The following is a 26,641-nucleotide window of genomic DNA, read 5'->3' as shown; positions in this document are numbered from 1 at the left end:
GTAGCTGTCGTTAATAACGAAAGCTTATTTATTATCCGACATTATGTCTATTAGCAACGTTGTATAGGCGGTTAACGACCTTGTTTTTTTATTATCGTGGTAAACAAAAATATTGGGTAAAACTGAAGTTTTATTATCGTGGTAAACAAAAATATTGGGTAAAACTGAAGACTACTACCGCGGCCCGGTTCCCGCCAGTCGGCTACCGTCAAATTGACCTAATTATCTTTATGTTCTTGGGTATGTTTATGCCTTTCGTTTGTGTTTATGTATTTACAGTCTTTTGTTTATGTTTTCAAATTCATCCCCAGTGTACTGGTCCCAAGCATGGCTCCCATATTGCAAATAAACTGGTAGTTACCGAGCCAGAGGGGTGCGGTAGTAGTCTTCAGTTTAACCCATATTAACTAGGTTATTGTCCCTCTGGGAAATTGGAAATATTAATAAAATATATTCGTGTTTCTATTTGGTTCCCGTTTCATAAATAGACATTCTGCTTTGTATAAGAGGTAACAGTTCTGCTTATTTCTTTTCGGGGGCTGTGATCAATAAGAAAATATGGAAACAACGAACCGCTAAAACTCCAATAATAAGAATAATAATGAAAGGGAAGAATGAAATCACATAAAAAAATATTAGAACAATATTACAATTCATGAAGGAGAAGAGTAAGTTTGAAATATTTTTTAAAAATTAAAAAAAAATATATTTTTTAAAAATTAAAAAAAATCGTAGCATTCAAAATATAAGCTCCTTGCTTACGAAATATTTGTGGACGCTCTGCGTCATCATTGTGAAAGTTAATATACAAATCCGATATAATTTTATGCAGAATCATATCTTACTCAAAAAATGTTATAATAAGGTTTAAAATATTACGATAATGACAAACTTTCCAAGTTGAGTTGTGGTGAAGGTCTACGGTACCGTCTACCCATGTTTCACTTACGTGACCGTGCGTGATAGTGTTGGCTAGCTCCCGTGGGCACCATAAAAGTTAAAAGCCCCAGGCTTACTTGGGTGAGGCGGAAGGCTGGAGATGAGTGGAGATTAGTAAAAGATAATGCAAAGGAAAGTCACGAGTGGCGGAATTTTACAGAGGCATTTTATGTAAATATAATATATATATATATATATATATATATATATATATATATATATATATATATATATACCGTATATATACTTTGGTATATAAAAATTAAGTATGATGTGATGAATAATATATATATATATATATATATATATATATATATATATATATATATATATATAGTGTGTGTGTGTATGTAGGCAGGCAGGCAGACAATTTTCAGTCATCACTAACATTAGTTGTAACTTTTAGATCGTAAGCGTAGCGACAATACAACGATAACAATATCACTATCAACATTAGTAATAATATAAAAGTATGGACATACTATGAACAAAATATCAGAACTGCGCAGTCAATTGGACGAAGACCTTACCTGCACTCCAGAATCGGAATGAAATTTAAAAAGTAACGAAAGAGAATTGGAGATTTAAGAATGAGAATCTAACATAAAAAATGGCAAATACAGTTACCCAAACTATCTAGGACAGTCCTGCGGCAAATGTAATTCACAGGAAACTAAATTTACTCTAATTTCCTTTAAGCAACACCGTCATGATAAAAGGAATATTAAGTGAAATCTGAATACGTAAAAGAAAAATTTCATATGACACATACGACCTTCTTAGTAACAAATGTCACTTTCAAGGTCAATTCAATGTCTATAACTATTTTTGCAACAGAAAATGCGCAATCGAGTTTTCTGTACAGCCGCTACAGCTTATAATTAAGGCCACCGAAAATAGATCTATCTTTCGGTGATCTCGGTATAATGCTGTATAAGCTGCGACCCATGCAGCTTTAACCACGGCCCGGTGGTGGCCTATCCTATATCATTGCCAGAAGCATGATTATGGCTAAATTTAACCTTCAGTGAAATAAAAAAAAAAAAAAACTACTGAGGCTAGAGGGCTGCAATTAGGCATGTTTGATGATTGGAGGGTGGATGACCAACATACCAATTTGCAGCCCTCTAGCCTCAGTAGCTTTTAAGATCTGAGGGCGGACAGAAAAAAAGTGCTGACAGAAAAAAGTGCGGACAGACAGACAAAGCCGGCACAATAGTTTTCTTATACAGAAAACTAAAAACCGTATGACTTTAAGTAAAAAATATCATGCAATATTCATAATAAAATATCGTCCTGTTTTCAGTGAAAAAGATCGTTCTTCATTCAGTGGGCATCATACGACTTTCACTGAAAATATATTGTGCAACGTTAAAAAAAGTATTAGGCAACATCTAATTTTTAAAAAATTCCATACAGCATTTAATAAAAATAATAAAATTCCGCTATTGAATAAAAAAATACTGTACTACGTTCAATAAAATATTGTGCGGCGTTCAATGAAAATACCTTGCTACATTCAGTAAAAAAAAAAATACCGTTCGAAATTCAGTAAAAATATCATCTTTCATTAAATAAACAATCGCGCGACTTTTAGTAAAATTTAAGTGCAAAATTTAAAAAAAAAATATTTCTCGCCCGACCATCAGAGACCGAATTAAAGAACTTTCAATCTCTTTAGTACACACAAACTTGCCTCATGTCCAACAAGTCTGAATCTCGTAGAGCAGTTGCCCTTTCGATGGCCGTGAGGGATTCGTCTATTATCCTGGCAAGTAGTGAATAGGATACAAAGCAAGAGAAGGATTACGTCATAATCTTAACGAAGGAGAGCTGTCATTCAGGCTGCTGAAGGCATGGTGCGGAATAACAAGGGGATTCTCAGTGGCGCGCTTGGCTTAAAGGTCGAAAATTTCTATTATTTTATTGATTTCATATATTAATCTCTCATTATGTAACTATCCATATGTCTGTATCTATCTCTCAGTCGTCTATCTATCTTTCTATGTATAGAGATAGAGAGGGAAGGACACAGAAAGATTGTTTCATAAAAGGACTATTAACTTCTCTGTAGTATTTTACTTCGAAACTGACAATGCGATTAAAAACCTTAAATATTCATCCCTATTCCATAGATTTACAACACACCATAAGATTGAAGAGATGGGGCTGAAATATATACGGTTTTTCTTTCAATAAGACATTGGCCCACTTTATTTGTTATTACTTATAGTAAAATATGAATTGTATACGTAAAATTAATCTCAGGGTACGTGGCATCCCGCGTCGAGAGAGATGTTCTTTTTGGAGAGATGGAAAATTATGAACAGAAAATAAAGGACCTAAGTGATATCTGAATTACCTCTTTCAAAAGGACAGGTTATAATCACGATGTTTCATGGAATGCAGAGCAAGACTGTAGAGTAAATATATTAAAACAAACGATTAATTAGAGTCACGAATCCTTTGCAAAGAAGCAGAGGAACACAGAGAACAGTTTTGCATTCAATCTACATCAAAGGAAATCCACGGGAAAGTTTTAGCCGCAAAATTTGAAATAAGTTCGAAACGACACAAAAAGTGACATTCGTGTAGCATTTCATATTCCGTTTAGAAGCGACAATTTCATCATATCCCGGTTTTTGCAGTTTACAAGTGTGCTCTGCAGTCATGGTGGCCGGAAATTAAACTTGCTGAAACAGCGAGAAGGGGTCAGTGGACGCGCCGATGCTGTTTTGGTGAGGTAGTTTGTCAGATCGTTCATTCCAAATTATGAATGGGAAACGATAGCACATATGTACACACATTTATCTATGTGTATATATATATATATATATATATATATATATATATATATATATATATATATATATATATATATATATATATATATATATATATATATATATATAGTATATATATATATATATATATATATATATATATATATATATATATATATATATATATATATATATATACTGTATATATATAAATACATATATATATATCTCTGTATGTATATATACACACAAACATATGCATATAAATGTATATGTATATATATGTGTGTGTGCTAAATCATTTCAGTAATCGTAAAACCATCGGCGTTGAGTGATTTGATCTGCTATGAAATATGCTGGGACAGGAGACACTATTTCCCCTCTCTCTGTCAACTGATCAGAGTTGGGAGGTCCACACCAGACCTCCTAATCCCTTCCAAACCCCGCCACACTTACGGACCACCCTTAGTTCAAGGGCCCGAGCTGGCATAAAGCCGGCTCAATCGAAACCAACCGCCATCTCGTTCCAGCTTACTCCATAAACCCTCGACGCCACACATCACCGCTAACACGATAACACCCCAAGTCCAATTCGCTTACCAGCCTTACCTTTTCAACGGCACACCCAGACCCTGTCCCCCCTCTCTCTCTCTCTCTCTCTCTCTCTCTCTCTCTCTCTCTCTCTCTCTCTCACATCCTTGTAAGGATCACCCTAATCCAACTCACGTCATGTTAAGCCAAATACGAAGGAACCTGGGGAGAGAGAGAGAGAGAGATTCAGAGGGGTGAAGTTACGTCGGGGAACAAGGCTACGCGGCTCTAATCCTCTCAATCTCGGGCAGCCAATACTGAAGCCCAAGGATCATCCCCTTCGTCCTAGATATGCGGATGAGGGAGAGGTGGGGATGGGTTATATACGGAGAGAGAGAGAGAGAGAGTAGAATGTATATATACATATATATATGTATTGATGGCTCGGTGGCCAAAAGTCATTGTGCATCGTTGTTTCTAAATCAGGCAGCGGTTCGAATCCCACCGCTGACGAAGCACTTATCAGTAATGATTCACCTTAGGTGTAAGTTGTTTCCGAAGTATGGAGATTTGGATATTAGACGGTATTTGTATGTATATAAAATTTGTATGTATAGTTATTTATAAAATACATACATACATACGGTGTATGTGACTATTATTTATAATATATACATATATACATATATATATATATATATATATATATATATATATATATATATATATATATATATATATATATGTGTGTGTGTGTGTGTGTGTGTGTGTATTACTAAATTATTATAACCACATTTTGACGCAAGGGTAATAAACTCCACGTTTAACAATAACAAAACCTTAAACAAGTAAGTATGTAGTAGCAAAATGTATTTGATATCTATTAAGTACGATGCAGTTGCAGAATTGATCAAATGTACTTGTCAGTTTTGACAGTAAAGTTAGCAAAGCTCACGAATCTCTTTAGATATATATATCGACTTGAATTTTACACAACACCTGTGCAACAGTTCACGATGAGAGTCTTAGAAATTAAGTGGACTTGTCAGTTTTAATAGTAAAGTTAGCAAAACTCTCGAAACTCTTTGAATATAAATCGACTTGAGTTCTGTACAGCGCTGTGTAACAATTCATGATGATTATCCAAAGAATAAAGTTTAATAAGTAAAAAATGCGCCGAAGTTTCTTCGGCGCAACCGAGTTTTCTGTACAGCCTCTACAGCGTATAATCAAGGCCACCGAAAGTAGATCTATCTTTCGGTGGTCTCGGTGTAATGCTGTATGAGCTGCGCCCCATGAAACTTTAACCACGGCCTATATCGTTGCCAGACGCACGATTATGGCTAACTTTAACCCTAATTCAAATAAAAATTACTGAGGCTAGTGGGCTGCAATTTGGTATGCTTGATGATTGGAGTGTGGATGATTAACATACCAATTTGCAGCCCTCTAGCCTCAGTAGTTTTTAAGATCTAAGGGCGGACAGAATAAAGTCCGGTCGGACAGACAAAGCCGGTACAATAGTTTTCTTATAAAACTAAAAACCAGCCGAAATGATATAACGTCAACGTCATCTCCTGCCCCGGAGCCAACATGTCCGACCTTCGTCTTAAACTCCTAAACACTGAATGACGTTTGTCTCCCCTCCGTTATTTTTCTCGACGGATTACACGCTCCGGTTTTTTCCCACTCTACTTTTGTAATTAGTTTTACGGTTCTCTTAATTTCATTTCATTCCCCTCTGCCCTCGTTCCGCTCGCCCTCCGGAATACCCCTCTGCGTGTTGTTGTCAAAATAAACATAATTCCGTCGAAATCACTGAACGCTGGGGTAGAGAGAGAGAGAGAGAGAAGGCCAGGATAAAGTTGTCTTAATGAAAATGTAGATCAAGATATATTTGACATTTCATTTATGATGAGAGAGAGAGAGAGAGACTCACACAGGCAAATGTTCCCTTCTCCAACAGTACATTAAAAAAAATCAGTAAAAGGTTTCTATTTTCGGTATCGAGAGAGAGAGAGAGAGAGAGAGAGAGAGAGAGAGAGTCAGAATAAAGTTGTCTGAATAAAAATGTAGATCGAGATAAATTTGACATTTCATTTATGTTGAGAGAGAGAGAGAGAGAGAGAGAGAGAGAGACTCACACAGGCAAATCATTCCCTTCCCCAACAGTACATTAGACAAAGTCATTAAGAAGGTTTCTATTTTCGTTTAACCAGAGAGAGAGAGAGAGGGGGGGCTGGGGGGAAGGGGCAAAATAAAGTTGTCTGAATGAAAACGCAGATCGAGAGACAAATTTCCCATTTCATTTATTTGAATTTTATTTATGATGAGAGAGAGAGAGAGAAAATCATTTAATATTAAAACGAATTTATATAATTTCAGTCAGAATGTTCCTATTTCTCCAACAATCAGCCATAAAAAACGGTACAGAATATAATAGGTTTCAGTCATTTTTTTTTTCTTGACAAATTCTTGACGAGCAAAAGAGGTCAGAGTTCACTAATTCGAAAAACATAATCCAGTAATATTATCTAGTTCAGGTTAATGTACTCATTGAAGATGCATTTGTTCACTGTATTTCAAGAGTAAAAGCCTTTGCAGTTCTTGCACTGTATTTCAAGAGAAAAATCCTTAGCAGTCCTAGTACTGTATTTCAAGAGAAATCCTATGCAGTTCGTACACCATACTTCAAGATAAAATCCTTTGCAGACTGTATTTCAAGAAAAATTTTGCAGTTTCCAGTATTTCAGAGTAAAATCCTTTGGCTCTTGCACTGGGGCAAGAAAAATCCTTTGTTCTTGAATGATATTTTAAGAGGAAAAATTTCCCAGTTCTTCACTATATTTGAGAGAGAAAATTCTAGTTCTTGCATATATTTCAAGAGAGAAATCCTGTGCAGTTCTTAATATTTAAAAGTAAAATCTTGCAGTTCTTTTATATTTCAGAAAAAATCCTTTGCAGTTCTTGCACTATATTTCAAGAGTAAAATCCTCTGCAGTTCTTGCACTATATTTCAAGAAAAATCCCAGTAAAATCCTCTGCAGTTCTTGCACTATATTTCAAGAAAAATCCTTTGCAGTTCTTGCACTATATTTATAAAATCCTCTGCAGTTCTTGCACTATATTCTCCTTTGCAGTTCTTAAAGTATATTTTAAAGTAAAATTTTTTCTTGACTATATTTCAAGAGTAAAATTCTTTGTTCTTGAGCAAAAGAAAAATCCAGCAGTTCTTCACTATATTTTAAAGTAAAAAACATAACTATATTTAAGAGAATTATCTAGTTCAGTTCTTGTACTATATTTGAAAAAAGATGCAGTTCTTGCACTATATTTCAAGAGAAAAAGCCTTTGCAGTTCTTGCACTATATTTCAAGAGAAAAATCCTTTGTAGTTCTTGCACTATATTTCAAGAGAAATCCTTTGCAGTTTGTACATTGTATTTCAAGAATAAAATCCTTTGCAGTTCTTGCATTGTATTTCAAAGTAAAATCCTTTGCAGTTCTTGCATTGTATTTCAAGAGTAAAATCCTTTGCAGTTCTTGAACTGTATTTCAAGAAAAATCCTTTGCAGTTCTTGCACTGTATTTCAAGAGTAAAATCCTTTGCAGTTCTTGCACTGTATTTCAAGAGTAAAATCCTTTGCAGTTCTTGCACTATATTTCAAAGTAAAATCCTTTGCAGTTCTTGCACTATATTTCAAGAGTAAAATCCTTTGCAGTTAAAACCCTTTGCAGTTCTTGCACTCTATTTCAAGAGTAAAATCCTTTGCAGTTCTTGCACTATATTTCAAGAGTAAAATCCTCTGCAGTTCTTGCACTATATTTCAAGAAAAATCCTTTGCAGTTCTTGCACTATATTTCAAGAGTAAAATCCTCTGCAGTTCTTGCACTATATTTCAAGAAAAATCCTTTGCAGTTCTTAAACTATATTTTAAGAGTAAAATCCTCTGCAGTTCTTGCACTATATTTCAAGAGTAAAATCCTTAGCAGTTCTTGCACTATATTTCAAGAAAAATCCTATGCAGTTCTTGCACTATATTTTAAGAGTAAAATCCTTTGCAGTTCTTACACTATATTTCAAGAGAAATATCCTTTGCAGTTCTTGCACTATATTTCAAGAGAAAAAGCCATGGCAGTTCTTGCACTATATTTCAAGAGAAAAAGCCATGGCAGTTCTTGCACTATATTTCAAGAGAAAAATCCTTTGTAGTTCTTGCACTATATATATCAAGAGAAATCCTTTGCAGTTCGTGCATTGTATTTCAAGAATAAAATCCTTTGCAGTTCTTGTATTGTATTTCAAGAGTAAAATCCTTTGCAGTTCTTGTATTGTATTTCAAGAGTAAAATCCTTTGCAGTTCTTGAACTGTATTTCAAGAGTAAAATCCTTTGCAGTTCGTGCACTGTATTTCAAGAGTAAAATCCTTTGCAGTTCTTCTTGTATTTCAAGAGTAAAATCCTTTGCAGTTCTTGCACTGTATTTCAAGAGTAAAATCCTTTGCAGTTCTTGCACTGTATTTCAAGAGTAAAATCCTTTGCAGTTCTTGCACTGTATTTCAAGAGTAAAATCCTTTGCAGTTCTTGCACTGTATTTCAAGAGTAAAATCCTTTGCAGTTCTTGCACTGTATTTCAAGAGTAAAATCCTTTGCAGTTCTTGCACTGTATTTCAAGAGTAAAATCCTTTGCAGTTCTTGCACTATGTTTCAAGAGTAAAATCCTTTGCAGTTCTTGCACTATATTTCAAGAAAAATCCTTTGCAGTTCTTGCACTGTATTTCAGGAGTAAAATCCTTTGCAGTTCTTGCACTGTATTTCAAGAAAAATCCTTTGCAGTTCTTGCACTATATTTTAAGAGTAAAATTCTCTGCAGTTCTTGCACTATATTTCAAGAAAAATCCTTTGCAGTTCTTGCACTATATTTCAAGAGCAAAATCCTTTGCAAATCTTTATATATTCTAATTTATCAAGCCCTTATTATGCTCGGTCACTGATTGGCTGAATGACCTTGAAAACAAATCTCTTTAAAAAGTCAAAATCGAGAGAGGTACGCGTGAATGGGCGTATCTTAAACAACCACAAACTCCATTCAAAAGAAACGGAATAAAAAGAAAACAGAAATAAATGCGTAAGAATGACCACAACGCACCGTTTGTCCAAGAATTTCCCTTTGTAATAGTTTCCTAGATGGTTTGTTTATCCTATCTGTCTTTCCAATGTTTTCATGATTACGACAAACAGCGTAGGCGGAGAAATGTCGGATCCTGCGCATGCGCTCTTCAACCAACTCCTCTGTCAAGGGAAGTCTTTATTCATAACGTTTCGTCCTGACCAGTTACCCGGAATAATTTCTTGCATTTGCATTCAGATGCAACGTTGTATTGGAGATATACTGTATGTATGTGTATAGTATATATATGTGTATATATACACATACACACACAATTATACGTACATATTTTTACACGTGTGTGTGAGTGTGTTGATACGTAAGGTTTGCGCTACGGTCAGGTTCAGTATCAACGGAATTTATAGTTCGTATAAATACCAGAAAATACCTTACTTCTGTTTTTCGAGGTTTTAGGAAAATATTTTATATGACTGGATATGGACACTAAATATAATATATATATATATATATATATATATATATATATATATATATATATATATATATATATATATATAGAGAGAGAGAGAGAGAGAGAGAGAGAGAGAGAGAGAGAGAGAGAGAGAGATATGGATAGATAGCTAGATAAACCAAATTAATTAATGACCGCTACCACAATGGTAGTAATTAGTACATCTTTTACATTTCTGTTTTGGGACGTTTCAGTAATCTCTGAGAATTTAAAAGAAATGTCCCAAGGCAGTGGAACTCTTATGAAGACCTGGGAACCCCGTGGAAAGAAGAAATGCCCAATAAATGGTATCGGAGCCACTCAAAAAGCCAACGATATAAATGGTTGTCTACCTCTTTAAAAGGAAAATGACAAAGGCATCTTTTTCTGCCCAGAGATTTTGGGGAATAAAACTCATGATATCTTAACAGTTATGCACTAAGTGAAAATAACCAAATTACTAGGGGCATGAGGTCTGCCACCCTATTCATTGGACTTCTGCAGAAAAATCTGAGAAAAATTATAATGGAATTTTGTGGCTTTGAGTGTGCCTGAATGTGGTATGGATGAGACGCAATGACAGCTGATTTGTTATCAGGCAAAAGTCATATCCAGGACACATTTTTTGTCGTTTATCATGACAGAAAATTTAAGGAAAGTGCAAAATTGTACATCATTTTATTTTTTAGGAAAAGTAAACCTCATGGGTATACTTCTTGAACGCAACCACAGGAACTTCTAGTGTTCAAGACTAGGAAGATTGATCGACTGACTAAGTTATTTAAGGAAGGAATATATCTGACGGGTGTAAACAAACGAGAACATTCACTTGTATAAATGATTGGCGTCACAGGGACACTGGTCGTCGAAAAAGGGAGGACACAGTCTTTTGACAAAAGACACTAAAGAATTGACGAATAGTGAATGCAGAATTTCGCAGGCTACCTCTCTCTCTCTCTCTCTCTCTCTCTCTCTCTCTCTCTCTCTCTCTCTCTCTCTCTCTCTTCACTATGCCTGCATTTGCGGTCTTTATCCGGCCTCCTGTTCCCAGGTAAAGCAATTCTACCTTTCACTCATCGTCCACATTCCTGCGAATTCGGGTTTCCAACCAACCATCTGCATTCCCATTTTTCTCCTGGCGACGAGTTCCACCCTGCATCCTTCAGTTTAAGTCCTATTCATTAAACATCAATTATTCTCTTCCTTTTTAATTGAGAGGGGGTCAAGTGGGTAGACCCCATTTAAATTGAGTGGGGGAGGGGGGGTTAAACCGAAGCCGAATTTTTTGCTGCACAGCCTCTTACGGAACCCGAGAATTCCAGTGCATTTGCGATTTTCGAGGAGACCGAATATAAGCACACACAAATGCATGCACACTTAGGCGAACGTGAATTGGTGAATTTTTTATCAAAACTTCATTTTTTTCTTTCATTTATTTTCGCATGCGTTTTCATGTCTCGGCGTGCTATTTTTGGAGATGATTAATCAATGCGGAATGAGAATTGTCGAGGCTTTTAAAGCCTTTTGCTTTCCAAAAATTGCAAAGAGTTTTTACTGGGCTTTAGTAACCACAAAGTGCATTTAGTTCAGCCATCAATTATTTTATCTCTGTTTATGTATATTTATTTGTGAAATTAATGATCTTTGTTGCTATGACACTTGTTAGACGTATATACATATCAACTGAACTATATAAGAGCTCTCTCTCTCTCTCTCTCTCTCTCTCTCTCTCTCTCTCTCTCTCTCTCTCTCTCTCTCTCTCTCTCTCTCGTTCAGACATTTATTTCCCCCTGCTCCTCCATCCTCCATCTCTCTCTCTCTCTCTCTCTCTCTCTCTCTCTCTCTCTCTCTCTCTCTCTCTCTCTCTCGTACATTTTCCTTTTGACACATCCAATAATAACGAGACACCCGGAGAGCCCATTCTCCATTACTGTTCCAGATTCACAGGATCTCAGGTGTGCGATCCTACCATCTAGGGCCGTGGCTGGGTCCTACTTGCATCCTTATATCCTCGTATCCTTTGCCTCGCTTTCCCACCTTCGTATACCGCCCTCGCTATTTGAGTTGACAGAGCGTGGGCGGGAATTGATGTTATTCTAGAGAGAGAGAGAAAGAGAGAGAGACTGGGGTCGGGAGTATGGAAATCATAGAGAAGAGGAGTTGATCGAGAGAGAGAGAGAGAGAGAGAGAGAGAGAGAGAGAGAGAGAGAGAGAGTTACATGGAGGTACTCATAAATGGATAAAGGTGGCTCAGACTCACCAGTCCTGTAGACAAATAACAAAACATTTAGGTAAACGACAACGTAAACGAGAGAGAGAGAGAGAGAGAGAGAGAGAGAGAGAGAGAGAGAGAGAGAGAGAGAGAGAGAGAGAGACCATAAAACGGGACGGTGGTTAAAATGAATCCTATTACAACTGTACAAATGAATTAGAATCTTTGAAGTGTTCGTCAGAGACAAGGGTTTTTCGCAAGTGAATAAGAGTAAATCAGATTACAGCTTTCGTCCCTGAGATAGAGAGAGAGAGAGAGAAAGTTAAAATTTATATTACCCATATTTACCGACATCTAGACAAAGAGAAACGGAACTTGAAAGATAACATGAAAGAGAGAGAGAGAGAAGTTATTTGATAAATATAAAAAACCTTTTAAGTTTTACTTCTACAACTAATGTGTATAAGACTCCCTCCGGTCAACAGCCGCTTATAATAATGTCCTCGCAACATCCACACAACCAGACAATCCTCACACTAAGATTTTCAGGACCTATCCCCCGATCCTGCGAAGGACAGAAGGAGAAAATATCTCGATATCTCATCTGTTCGCCCAAACAAGTCTCTTCAAAGACCGGAAATCGACCATAGGCTGAAGAACCTTATGGGATAAATCCTCTAAGAGGGAATCTCTATTTTTCCTCACGAAATCTTAAGAAGATGTTTTCCATACGCTTTATGTGCTCAGCAATATCCTCTCTCTCTCTCTCTCTCTCTCTCTCTCTCTCTCTCTCTCTCTCTCTCTCTCTCTCTCTCTCTCTCTCATGTTATTTTTCAAGCTCCGTTGTTCTGTTCCAAGTTGTCTGTGAATAAGGGGTAGGCCAATAGGGTGAAGGAAGCCCGCAGTCAACAAGCACTCGAGAGCAGTGACCGAATTAATACCTGTAAAACGAGATGATAGCGACCTTAATATGAAGCTGAAGTGGAATTTATACTATATATATATATATATATATATATATATATATATATATATATATATATATATATACACATATACACATATATATATACAGTATTTGTGTATATATATATATATATATATATATATATATATATATATATATATATATTTATATATATATATATATATATATATATATATATATATATATATATATATATATATATATATATAATCAGTTGGAGTGTGATAGCGTTCCTTCCTCTGATTCGAATCGATATCAATTACGTCCGCCTTAGTCAAAATGAAAACCATAACCGCACGCAGATGCGAATGGTAATTATTTAGAATTAATTCAAGTGTATTCCGGGCCATTTAAATTCCCCCACCCGTAATTGCAGCGTTACCCGGTGCTCTAATGAAGGATGAATCAATTATATTGCAATTATAAGCTTGCAATTAACTGGGCCCGTAACTGCGACTTTTGGGAGGGTGATAAAATAGGCCGAAATAAAATCACTTTATTTCTCTGATATTATTCTCTGTTATTATTTGAGTTGGTGTTATTTTTCGAACGGGATAAAAATACAATATTTTTCCCCTATATTACCAATGAATTACGTTGTTGTTTAAGTGTTATTGCTGTTATTCCTTGCGTTATTTCCTTTTTTTTCTGCATTTGATGGAAAACTGTCGGTAGGTGTTTTGTACCCGAGTAAATATTTTCCACAAATATTTTTATTTTTACCCTGAGCTGTTTTTCAAGGTCACTGGTTAATTTAAAGAGAAAAAACTTTAAAAACCGTTCTCATATACCTCAGTAACTATTGTAATTTTAACATTGCATCCTAAATTATTATTCACTGCAGTTCACTTCTGTGAAAAGGAAACTGCAACATTATAATTTATAAGCGGTGACATTTTTATACTGTTTCTTAGATTAATATAAACATCTTTCCGAATATATCTTTTTAATCACATTAACAAACAACAAGTAAAAAATGCGCCGAAGTTTCTTCGGCGCAATGAAGTTTTCTGTACAGTCGCTACAGCGTTTTATCAAGGCCACCGAAAATAGATCTATCTTTCGGTGGTCTCGGTATAATGCTGTATGAGCCGCGGCCCATGAAACTTTAGCCACGGCCTGGTGTTGGCATATCCTATATCGTTGCCAGACGCACGATTATGGATAAATTTAACCTTAAACAAAATAAAAACTACTTGAGGCTAGAGGGCTGCAATTTGGTATGTTTAATGATTGAGGTGAATTATCGACATACCAACTTGCAGCCCTCTAGCCTCAGTAATTTTTAAGATCTGAGGGCGGACAGAAAAAAGTGCGGACGGATAGAAATAGCCGGCACAATAGTTTTCTTTTACTGAAAACTAAAAATTATCGAGTAAGTCTAAACAGAGGAAAAATTGGTTAACTCCCATTATACTTAATAATCATTAAAGTAAAAAAAGTTTTTTAAGTCCAGTTGATTCATGGTAAAAGGTAATTAGAACATGATACACCCAAATCATGTCCTAATTACCTCAATCATTTTTCATACAGAGCGGCAAAATTTCATTCTACCATCTAATTCTCCGTCATTTAGCTCAAACGTCATTCATTATCGCCTCATTTTATTTTGATCAAAATGATCGGAGGTTCTTTGCATTGATTTTCAATCCGCCAACCCAGAGGCGAGACATTGCGAGATGTAGTCTGGAATCGATTCATGAAGTATATGAGAAAGTATTCATTATCCTCGGCAAGAATTAGTTATCCGCATTTACGAAGGAATCGAGGAGGATCGCAGAAAAATGAGTTGCTAAAAAAAAATACAAGTAAAAAATGCGACGAAGTTTCTTCGGCGCATTCGAGTTTTCTGTACAGCTTATAATCAAGGCCACGGAATATAGATCTATCTTTCGGTGGTCTCGGTATAATGCTGTGTGAGCCGCGACCCATGAAACTTTAACCACGGCCCGGTGTTGACCTGTCTTATATCGTTGCCAGACGCACGATTATGGCTAACTTTATTAACCTTAAACAAAATAAAAACTACTTGAGGCTAGAGGGCTGCAATTTGGTATGTTTAATGATTGAGGGGTGGATGATCGACATACCAATTTGCAGCCCTCTAGCCCCAGTAGTTTTTAAGATCTGAGGGCGGACAGAATAAGTGCGGACGGACAGACAAAACGCCATCTCAATCATTTTTTACAGAAAAGTAAAAAATCCTCTTTAGTCCTGTCATGCTATCAAAAATCTTTAAACCCTTCAACAACCTATAATCATTTTTTGAAACTAAAAAGACAACGACCCTTAAACCTTTATTCACGCCAACATCAAAATCCCACGCCATCATCAAGAGCATCAAAAACGTTACGCCCCGACCGCTTTCTCTTCAACATCTCATATGCTCGTTGGAATCACTCCTCCAGCGCTCTCCTTCTCTTACCAATATGGCGCGTCAGCCCAGATGGAGAACCTCGGCCGGAGAGAAGTCAGGGCTCGGGATGAACGGTTAAACACCTGCGATCCTTTGGATCTCACACATCGGATGGAAAGTGCTCCTGGATCATCTCTGTATTCGTGGAGTGTCAAAAGGCAGAGAGAGGTATTTGGGAAAGGGAAGGGAAGGGAAAGTAGATATAAGACGCAGAAAGCATGAGAGAGAGAGAGAGAGAGAATGTATGTACTGTAGCTTATCTGTCACAGCAAGATAAGTCGCTTTTACGTGACACAGCAAATGAGAATTAATCAAGCATATATTAAGACACGTTTTCCGTTTCATTTATGTTGTGTATGTATGTATGTGTGTGTGTGTGTAAGAGAGAGAGAGAGAGAGAGAATGGAAAATAAACTTGATCTAATTCATGTTTATTGCTGCGAGATTCAGACATATTACAAAGGACGTAGAAAACTTAAAACTGTGAGAGAGAGAGAGAGAGAGAGAGAGAGAGAGAGAGAGAGAGAGAGAGAGAGAGAGAGAGAGAGAGAGAGAGAGAGAGAATTGGTGTATCTATCACAAAAGATGAGTCGCTTGTTTGTGACACGGCAAATAGAGGATTGACTTAGCCTTAATAAAGTTCGTTTCCACAAAGTTCTTAATGTAGTCTGAATGATCACTACTGCAAAATCTTGTTCCAGAAACTAATTTCATACGTTTTTGTTAGGTATCAGTATCGGACTTCAGAAAGAATAGTATCAGCAGATGAGTGAAAAGTTGAACTTCCTAAAATGATCTCTTTTGGTTGCTCAAATGTCATGAATTTTATTTTCAAATGGATTGAGGTTGCATGCCTTACATCTCTGTCCAACAGAGAAGACCCCATACACATTGAGGACCTTGGAAGTTATTATTATTATTATTATTATTATTATTATTATTATTATTATTATTATTACTCAAGGGCATTTGAGTTATCGACTGGAACGCTTATATGTGAAAACATGCAGAAGTTTGTGTTTGATTTCACAGTTTTTTATTATTTATTGACATTTTATTTTTCATTTTATTATCTTCTAATTTCTTACAATTTCAATTTGACATTTTAACATCTAATTTCCTCTTTTACATATCCACTTTGTAAGTGTGAGGCGCACATACATTCATATCTCCTAACAAATTAAATTAAATTGTACTTTTAGATTCATGACCAGATGACGAGTGCATTAACATACAAATGCTCGCGCTTACTTAGGAATTCACGTATGCAAATCTCAAGACCCCGGGTTTATACTTACGGTTATTTATCTCGAAACTTACCTTTGGCCTCGTGCCTCGCTCAATTTCTCGGTGGAATGAGCCCTGATATAGGTTTTAGCCCGGGTGCAGCATAGGCCTAACGAATACTTTATATGCTAATTTATCACGGAACTGTGTATCATCTGTGAAATCTACTTCTGCGGGGAATTTCCATTCATTTGGCTTTCTATGTATATTTTGCCTGTGTTTATGGGCTCCATCAGAAATTCTGATACGGACAGTAATGCGGGGTATTCTCTACTCTGCTGTGTATACATATACACACACACACACTCACTCACATGCATATATATATATGTATATAAACAAATATATATATATATATATATATATATATATAAATATATATATATATATATATATATATATATATATATATATACTTACACCATATATACGTATATGTATATACACTATATACACACACACACACGTATATATATATATATATATATATATATATATATATATATATATATATAGAGAGAGAGAGAGAGAGAGAGACTGTATGCGTTGATATACTTACCGTTACCGAATCGATAAATTGTTGTACCCTAAATGGGAGAGTTTATCAGTTTGAGTTTTCCGAGGTAGTTAAAAGCGTGGATGGTTGCTTTTCCTGCTTGGTGATAAGACGACGATAAGGGACGTGAGGCTTGCAGCCTCATTCCATATGAGAAAAAAATTCAAGCCTTTTAGTCACAAAATGATTATTTGTTTAAATTTCCTGTCGTTTAGACGACATTTAGATCTTCTTAGATATATGCTTAAATGTGATTTATTCTATATTTGCCGTGTCATGAAAAAGCAACTCATCTTGCTTTGATAGATACACCTATTCTCTCTCTCTCTCTCTCTCTCTCTCTCTCTCTCTCTCTCTCAAATCTTATCTCACTGTTCTATCTCGCATTCAGTTTAATCACATACTTTCTCTCTCTCTCTCTCTCTCTCTCTCTCTCTCTCTCTCTCTCTCTCCCTCAAATTTTATCTCACTATTATATCTCACAATCAGTTCTCTCTCTCTCTCTCTCTCTCTCTCTCTCTCTCTCTCTCTCTCTCTCTCTCTCTTCAAATTTTATCTCACTGTTATATCTCACAACCAATTCAGTCACATACTTCTGCATTCATCTCTCTCTCTCTCTCTCTCTCTCTCTCTCTCTCTCTCTCTCTCTCTATCTCTCTCTCTTATGTTTTCTGCGTCCTATATCTACTCTCCCTTCCCTTTCCCTTTTGCCGAATGCCTCTCTCAGCCTTTTGACACTTCCATGAATACGGAGATGATCTCTCCCGGAGCACTTTCCATCCGCCTTCTGAGATCTAAAGGATGGCAGGTGTGCAACCCTTCATCCCGACCCCTGACTTCTCGAACTGAATATTCCCACCGACTCAGACCGACGCTCTCTATGTCGGTTGACGCGCCATATTGGTAAGAGAAGGAGCGCGTTGGAGGAGTGATTCCAACGAGCATATGAGATGTTGAAGATGCAGGCAGCTGGAGCATTGCGTTTTTGATGCTGTTGATGACAGGGTGGGATTTTGTTGATAGGATTGAGTACGGTATAGGCCCATTGTCTTTTTGACCATAAAAAATTATGATAGGATGTCAAAGGATTAAGAGACTTATGGTAGGATGACAATAGACAGGCTAAGGGAAGAGAATCGAATGTGTGATTAAGTCGTCACTTTTCAGATGTGCTGATGACATACTTTCATCTTTGATAAGATTGTTTGGGTTAACGATTTTAATTATTATATTTTTATGAAAGATATGTATTTTCAAGATATGACAAGTATCCAGATAAAATGCCGCAATATCTTGATGTTTTGATTTATATATATATATATATATATATATATATATATATATATATATATATATATATATATATATATATATATATACACATAAAATATATGTGTGTGTGTGTTCGTGCGTACCCGAGTGACAAATTCGCCTCTGGGTTAGCGGATTTAAAATCGGTGCAAAGGACCTGCGATCATTTTGAACAAAATGAACTGCGGCGATAATGAATGACGTTTGAGCTAAATGGTAGAGACGGTTAGAGTATTGGATGAAATTTTGCCTCTAAATGAAAAATGAATGTAGTAATTTGGGTATATCATCCAATTACCATTTAATCATTAATCAACTGAAGTTCAAGCAAAAATCTTTTTAACGTTAATGATTGTAGAGCAGAATGGGAGTTAATTACTTGTTCTTTTGTTTAGTGTTACTCGATAATTTTTTTTCAATCTAACTAACAAAAGACTGATTAGGAAAGATGCTTATATTAGTCTAGAAAAAAAAATAAGTATATCTTAGTTTAACCAGGCAACTATGCTGATTAACAGCTCTCCTAGTGCTGGCCCGAAGGATTAGATTTATTTTACGTGGCTAAGAACCAACTGGTTACCCAGCAACGGAACCTACAACTTATTGTGGAATCCGAACCGCATTATGACGAGAAATGAAGTTCTATCACCAGAGATAAATTCCTTTAATTCTTCATGGGCCGGTCGGAGAGTCGAACGCTGGGCCAACAGTGTGCTAGCCGAGAGCTCTACCCACCCCACCAATGAAGAACTACATGAGAAAAAATTATATTAAAAGGTCACCGCTTATCGTAAAATGTTGCAATTCATTGCCATTCACAAAGGTGAATTGCAATGCACAATCACTTTGGAGGCTCATTGAAGCCATGCATATCTGAAAACAGAAAGCGATGTTTTGAGTTGCTAACCTGAAGATTCTAAATTGAAGTGAGTCTCCAATATACTCGGGGATATATATCTCTTATTACATAGTCTATTGGGTCCGATTCATATCCATTTTGATTGCTCAGCTGTGCAAGAGATACTGCTCTTGCAACCTGTGTTAGTAAATTATCGATGCTAATCAATTCATTCAATATTTGTTTGTTGCTTCTTAAACGAAATTTAGCCGCCTCTGATTTGTATGTTACAGTTTATAGTTACTTCAATAAATTGAATCATTTTTTTATTTAATCGTGAACTTTTCTAAAGGTTTTATCCATCTTTATAGCTTTACAGTATCTTTGTTACATTTTGAATTCTAATTATGCAGGTTAATTATTCGTGAAACACAGAGGGACGTCAGAGAATCCCGGAGCCGATCAGTAAAGGATTCCTCCGGTTATATCACAGACTCTAAGGTTAGGTTAGGATCAGTGACATTTGCTGTTCAACAGCTAATTGTGTGCAAATGCAAGCACAACAATCAATTGCATTGAAATGCCTTGTGGTCACAACCGTCTAAATTGTTTTCAGAAGTTCAGCTTTGCGTGTTTATTGTTGTAAGGTTCAGTTCCACAACAATGATTGCAAAAGGTATTTTGTAATGCTTAAGATTATAATAATGCAGTTTTGAATGTTATTAAGTTTATAATTACCGGTATGTTCATTTTAAGGTTCGACTCTACATTAACGATTGTTTTCAGGAGTTCAGCGTGTATTTGTTTATCGTTTTAAGGTTCAGTTCCATATCAATGATTACAAAAGTTCTTTTTGTAATGCTTAAGATTATAATAATGTGCTTTTTAATGTTATTAAGTTTATATTTGCTGGTATGTATTTTTTAAGGTTCGGCTCTACATTAACGATTGGTTTCAGGAGTTCAGCTTTGTGTGTACATCGTTTTAAGGTTCAGTTCCATATCAATGATCACAAAAGATATTTTGTAATGCTTAAGATTATAATAATGAAGTTTTGAATGCTATTAAGTTTATAATTACCGGTATGTACTTTTCAATGTTAAGCTCTCCATTAACGGTTGCAAAAGTGATATTTTTCTACGTTAATGATGATAATGATTTACTGTAGCTTTAGAATGTTCAGCTGCATATAACGGCCTCCGTTTTACAAATGCGCCCAATTTTGCTTTTAATTGGAGTTATTATCCGGAACATTTGCTTCGTTATGCATAACGAACTTGCAACGTCATTCGCTTTTGTGCGATCTGAAGCCCTTAATAAATCATTCCAGTATTTTGGAAGCCAAACATTCTCGTTAATTTGCTTTTGGTTCAGAATTAAGTATAATTTCTATTTTATTTTTCATCTTTTATTTGTTCTTGATTAAAGTAAGAATTTGTATTTTATATTACAGATTTTATTTATTCTTAATTAAAGTAAGATTTAAAAATTTCTATTTTATTTTACTGCTTTTATTTGTTCTTAATTAAAGTAAAATTTTAAAATTTCTATTTTATATTACAGCTTTTATTTATTTCTAACAAAATTTATTTGTAAAATTTATTTGTGGCTAATTAGTTCAGAATTTCATAATATCTTGACTACAGATAATTCTTTTTGCGGTATTAATTATTTATTTAATTTTTCTGGATTGTAGATAATTCTCATTCCGGAATTAACTATCTACTTAAGTTTTCTTGACTACAGATGATTCTCATTTCAGAATCAATTAACACTCTAACCAGATCTGATTAACAACAGAAATAAAATTATTCCTCCTTTTGTTTCAACAGCTAAAATTCCTGTTAAGACTTTTGTAATCTTGATTATCTTCATGGGTTGATTGCTGAAACAGGACTTTCGTAATCTTGATTATCTTCATGAGTTGATTCCTGAAACAGTTGTCTACATTGGAACAAGTAAAAGGAATAGCAATAACAATTTTCACCTTCAAAGTTTTACCCCTCAAAAATTAGAGGGGAGCTGTCTCAAGATAGTAGACACCACACGCTCTTCAGCGTTAGTGCTAATTGCATCATGGTAATGGTAAAATATATACAGTACACACTTCAATATGGACTCATTTGAAACTTCCTTTGACTTGTTGAGAGAGATTCCAGATTTTCTCATTATTAAAATACCACACACGTGTGTAATATATATATATATATATATATATATATATATATATATATATATATATATATATATATATATATATATATATATATATATATATATATTTATATTTATATTTATATTTATGTATATATATCTGTATATATATAATATATTATATATATATATATACACACATATATATATATCGGTCAAGAGAAAATGAATGTATGTATGTATGTGTATATGTGTATATATATATATATATATATATATATATATATATAGAAAATGAAATATATATATATATGTATGAATGTATATATATACTTCAGTTTCGTAGTAAGGTCGCTGTCTTCCCGTTTTACAGGTATTAATTCGGTCACTGTTCTCATCTGCGTGCAGTTATGGTTTTCATTTTGACTAAGGCAACCTAATTGATACCGATAAGAATCAGAGACAAGTAAGTGGCTGTAATACTCAAATGATTGGCTGATTTATGTGATTTAGCTTAAGACAGTGAAAAGAGGGAGTTGGAGTGGTTGGACAGCAAGATAGAGAGATCCAGAAAATAAAGGGAATGAAGTGGAAGGATCTAAAGGGTGGAACTGGGAGAAAACCTCACAGTTGCACTAAGAAGTAATAGTCAGAGAGGGTGGACAGCAAGACTGAAGAACGGAAGCGGGAAAGGAGTTTGAGTTGGCATAAAAAATTTAGGGCAGAGGCCAAGGGCTGGGACCTATGAGGTTCAGTGCTGAAAGGATAATAGAGAATAAAGAAGGTTTGAAAGGTGTAACAAGAGGAAAACCTCACAGTTGCACTATGAAGCAATTGTTTGGAGAGGGTTGAGGGAAGTAAGGTGGAAGAAAGAGAATAGGAACGGAGGTGCAGTCAAAGGAATGAAATGGGTTGCAGCTAGGGGCCGAAGGGACGCCACATAGACCCGTAAGTAATGCCTGCGGCTTACAAGAACAAGGAAATGGTTAAAGGTAAACCACTGGGGGACTGCAGTACTGGTCGCGTCCTTTTCACATCCTAACCAAAGGAAATTTTGGGGGGACGTCTTCCCCTGATCACCTTGATTCCGTCTCCCGAAAACCTCGGCGCTTAAACATCCCCATTAGTATCCTGACACCTTCTCATCCTTCATCCTATCCGGTGACTTAACGTCATCCATTCATCCTCCAGCGCCGCTGCATTTCATCCATCTCCCCAAAACACCGCCATCTTTCTCATTTCCGTTCGTTCTCATATTTTTTTCATTCACTTCCCCTTCGTCTTGACATTTCCTGGCGGGATATTTAGTAGCGTCTTTTACATAGTAATCTTTGTGTGTGTATGTGTGTGTGTGTGTGTATGTGTGTGGACTAGTTGTCTGGTCGTGCGTGGGCAACTGCAGGCGTTAGTGGATTTTCTTTTCTTTTTTTTTTTTTTTGTGACGAACAAAAATTTTTTTTCTACATCCTCTAGGGTACAACCCTTAACGGTACAATTTTTACGAGCAAAGTTTTCTTATTTTTCCTGTGACACAACCCTTAACGGCAGATATAAACAGATCTCAGCTCCTTTTTCAACGGTACACAGATCTCAGTTCTTTTTTCAACGGTACACAGATCTCAGTTTTTTCAACGGTACACAGATCTCAGTTTTTTCAACGGTACACAGATCTCAGTTCTTTTTTCAACGGTACATTCCTTAATGGCAAATATTTCTTCGATACAACCGTTTATGTGAAATATGAACAAATTTTCCACTTTTTCCTATGGTACAACCTTTAAGGGCAAATATGAACAAACTGTCTTCGTTTCCTGCAGTACAACCCTTAACGGCAAATATAAACAAAACTCTCTTTCTTTTCTGCTGTACAACCCTTAATGGTAGATATGAACAAATCTATCTTCTTTTTTTTATACAGTTCAACCTGTAACATAAGTTATAAGCAAACATTTTCTCTCTATTCTACAGCACAACCCATAACAGAAAATACAATCAAACCTTTTTTTCTGTTTTCTGGTAGATATGAACAAATATTTTTTTGTTCTTACAACACTTTATTGGTAGATATAAAAAAGAGATATTTCTTATTCTTTCTGTATTACAACACTTTATTGGTCAGATATAAAAATCTCATTGGTGACGCGGGTTTTTCTGTGGCATACAACAATTTCTTGCCCTTGATCTTACGGCTTTGTAGATAAGAATAAATCTTTATATATATATATATATTATATATATATATATATTATATATATATATATATATATATATATATATGTGTATATATATACACACACACACACACACATATATATATATATATATATATATATATATATATATATATATATATATATATATATATATATATATATATATATATATATATTACTAACAGGACCTCATTCAAACTGGATGGTATCTAGTGGAGATATTTATTCAGAAAAAGCTACAAGCTTTCTAGGACAAACAGTCCTCATTATCAAGTATCCGTACAATGACCAGACGTGGAGTCCAGCTGTATTTACATCTGTGTGCTGGGTACTTTAATCCTATAATTGCCTTCCTCCTGTTGTGTGACCTCCCCCCCGCCCCCTCGTGAGCTTGGTCTTTCTCTAACCGCATCTTCATCCAGGTGTTTGTTTCCCGCGCGTCGTCTTGAGTTTTTCTTTTGTTCCCTTGCTACTGTGGAGTGTACAGTTTTTCTTGATATGCTGTCTTCAAGCCATTTCCGGTGTTCCCTGCCATTGTGCTGTTAGCGTATGTTATGAAGGCGTTCTCTACAACCATAACATAACATAAGCTAGCAACACAATGGCAGGGAACACCGGAAACGGCTTTGAAGACAGCATATCAAGAAAAATTGTACACTCCAGAGTAGCAAGGAAACAAAAGAAAAACACAAGAGGACTCCCGGGAAAAGAACACCTGGATTAAGATGCGGGCAGAGAAAGACCAAGGTCACGAGGGTGGAGGAGAAAGGCAATTATAGGATTAAAGTACCCAGCACACAGATATAAAAACTCGTACAGCTGGACTACGCGTCTGGTAAATATCTCCACTAGATACCATCCAGTTTGAATGAGGTCCTGCTAGTAATTCTACTAATACACAGAACAATTGTGTATGTGACAAAGTTAATATATATACTGTATACATATATATATATATATATATATATATATATATATATATATATATATATATATATATATATATATATATAAAGATAAAATCCACAATGGAAAAGGAAACATTGGAATGCTGGGAGGCCTTTCGAAAGGCCTCGTAGCACTCCAGTGTTTCCTTTAATTCGTGGATTTTATCTTTATTTATATATTCATCACATTCCATATTTTCGTGATTCAGTTACAGACACACACACACACACACATATATATATTATATATATATATATATATATATATAATATATTTATCACATAAGCAGTTATCTGTGCATTAATACAATTACTAACAGGACCTCATTGAAAGTGGATGGTATCTATTATAGATATTTATTCAATAAAGGAAGTTTTCCAGGACTAACAGTCTTCATTGTCAAGTATCCCTCGACCAGACACTTAGTCCAGCTGCATTTATATGTGTGTGGGGAAGTGGATTAAAGCCCTTGTTCCTGTGACTATCCTCCTCCTCCTGCGTGGCCCCGCCCCCGTGACCTTGACCTTTCTCTGCCCGTGGTTCTTTCCAGGCGTGCATTTTCCATGTGTCTTCTTGCGTTTTTGCGTTTCTTTTCCATTGTAAATTATACGATTTTTCTTGGTAGGCTGTCCTAAAATCCGTTTCCAGTGCTGCCTGCCATTACATTGTTTGCGCACGTTATGAAGGCATTCTCTACAATCAGTCTGGCCGTTTTGTTTGTGTTCCTATACAAAAAATTCATATTTTCCCAGTCTATTTTGTGGTCTGTTTCCGAACAGTGCTTGGCGACTGCCGACGTCTGATTATAGTGACATGTTTTTTATATGTTGTTTGCCTCGTTCTTTGCAGGATTTGCTGCTTTTGCCGAAGTAATGCTCTTCACAATCTAAACACGCTGCTTTGCATGCCTACCATTTTACCTCTTCCCCCTCTACCAACTTTTTGTTTCCAACTATTTTATTCCTAATGGTGTTTTTATAACTGCCTATCAATTTGCAATTATCCAGCTTCATGTTGACGAGTGTAATAGTGTTGTTGTTCAGGACTAATTATTTTATTCCCCTTCAAATGTTCCTTTTCTATCCCTTTCCCCTCCCCAGAATTTAAGTACACAGGAAGAAGACACACCTATTCATACATATGTTTGTTCTCCAGTCATAGGAAAGAAATTAAAATGGGCCGTCAGGATTTATAGGATTTGTAGTCCCGAATTCTTGGATGAAGAGTTGGAATACCTGAGGGAGAGTTTTAGGAGATTAAGATACCCTAAGTACTGGTGGGAAGGCAAGAAAAAAACTATTTTGGGGAGAGGAAAGGGATAGAAAAGGAACATTTGAAAGGGAAGAAAGTAATTACAGTCCAGGACAACAGCACTATTACACCCATCAACAGGAAGCTTGATAATTTCAAACTGATAAGCAGTTACAAAAACACCATAAGGAATAAAATAGTTAGAAACAAAAGGTTGGTAGAGGGGGAAGAGGTAAAATGGCAGGTATGCATAGCAGTGTGTTTAGACTGTGAAGAGCTTTACTTTGGTAGAAGCGGCAAATCCTGCAAAGAACGAGGTAAACAACATATACAAAACATAAGGCACTATAATCAGACGTCGACAGTCACCAAGCATTGTTCGGAAAAAGACCACAAAATAGACTGGGAAAATGTGAATTTTTGGTACAGGAACACAAACAAAACAGCCAGACTGATTGTAGAGAACGACTTCATAACATGCGCAAACAATGTAATGGCAGGCAACACTAGAAACGGATTTGAAGACAGCCTATCGAGAAAAATCGTATAATTTACAATAGAAAAGAAACGCAAAAACACAAGAAACCACATGGA

At 35.7% G+C, this 26,641-nt stretch overlaps 1 protein-coding gene across 1 annotated transcript in view; it reads right to left on the bottom strand.

Annotated features, from left to right (window-relative positions):
• The window catches only part of LOC136825183 (dentin sialophosphoprotein-like), a 40,866-nt gene extending 15,512 nt beyond the window's left edge, over window positions 1-25,354 (bottom strand). Inside the window, exons 1-3 of the mRNA XM_067081209.1 lie at window positions 25,217-25,354; window positions 24,164-24,387; window positions 18,083-18,323 (exon numbers count right to left, since the gene is read on the bottom strand). Of these exons, the coding sequence (XP_066937310.1) occupies window positions 18,083-18,323; window positions 24,164-24,387; window positions 25,217-25,354 (603 nt within the window). The remainder of the gene's footprint in view (window positions 1-18,082; window positions 18,324-24,163; window positions 24,388-25,216) is intronic.
• Window positions 25,355-26,641: the final 1,287 nt, after the last annotated feature.

The sequence above is a fragment of the Macrobrachium rosenbergii genome, chromosome 37 (assembly GCF_040412425.1).
Source record: "Macrobrachium rosenbergii isolate ZJJX-2024 chromosome 37, ASM4041242v1, whole genome shotgun sequence".
In the NCBI taxonomy this organism is placed as follows: Eukaryota; Metazoa; Arthropoda; class Malacostraca; order Decapoda; family Palaemonidae; genus Macrobrachium; species Macrobrachium rosenbergii.
This window is presented reverse-complemented; position numbering and strand designations above follow the sequence as displayed.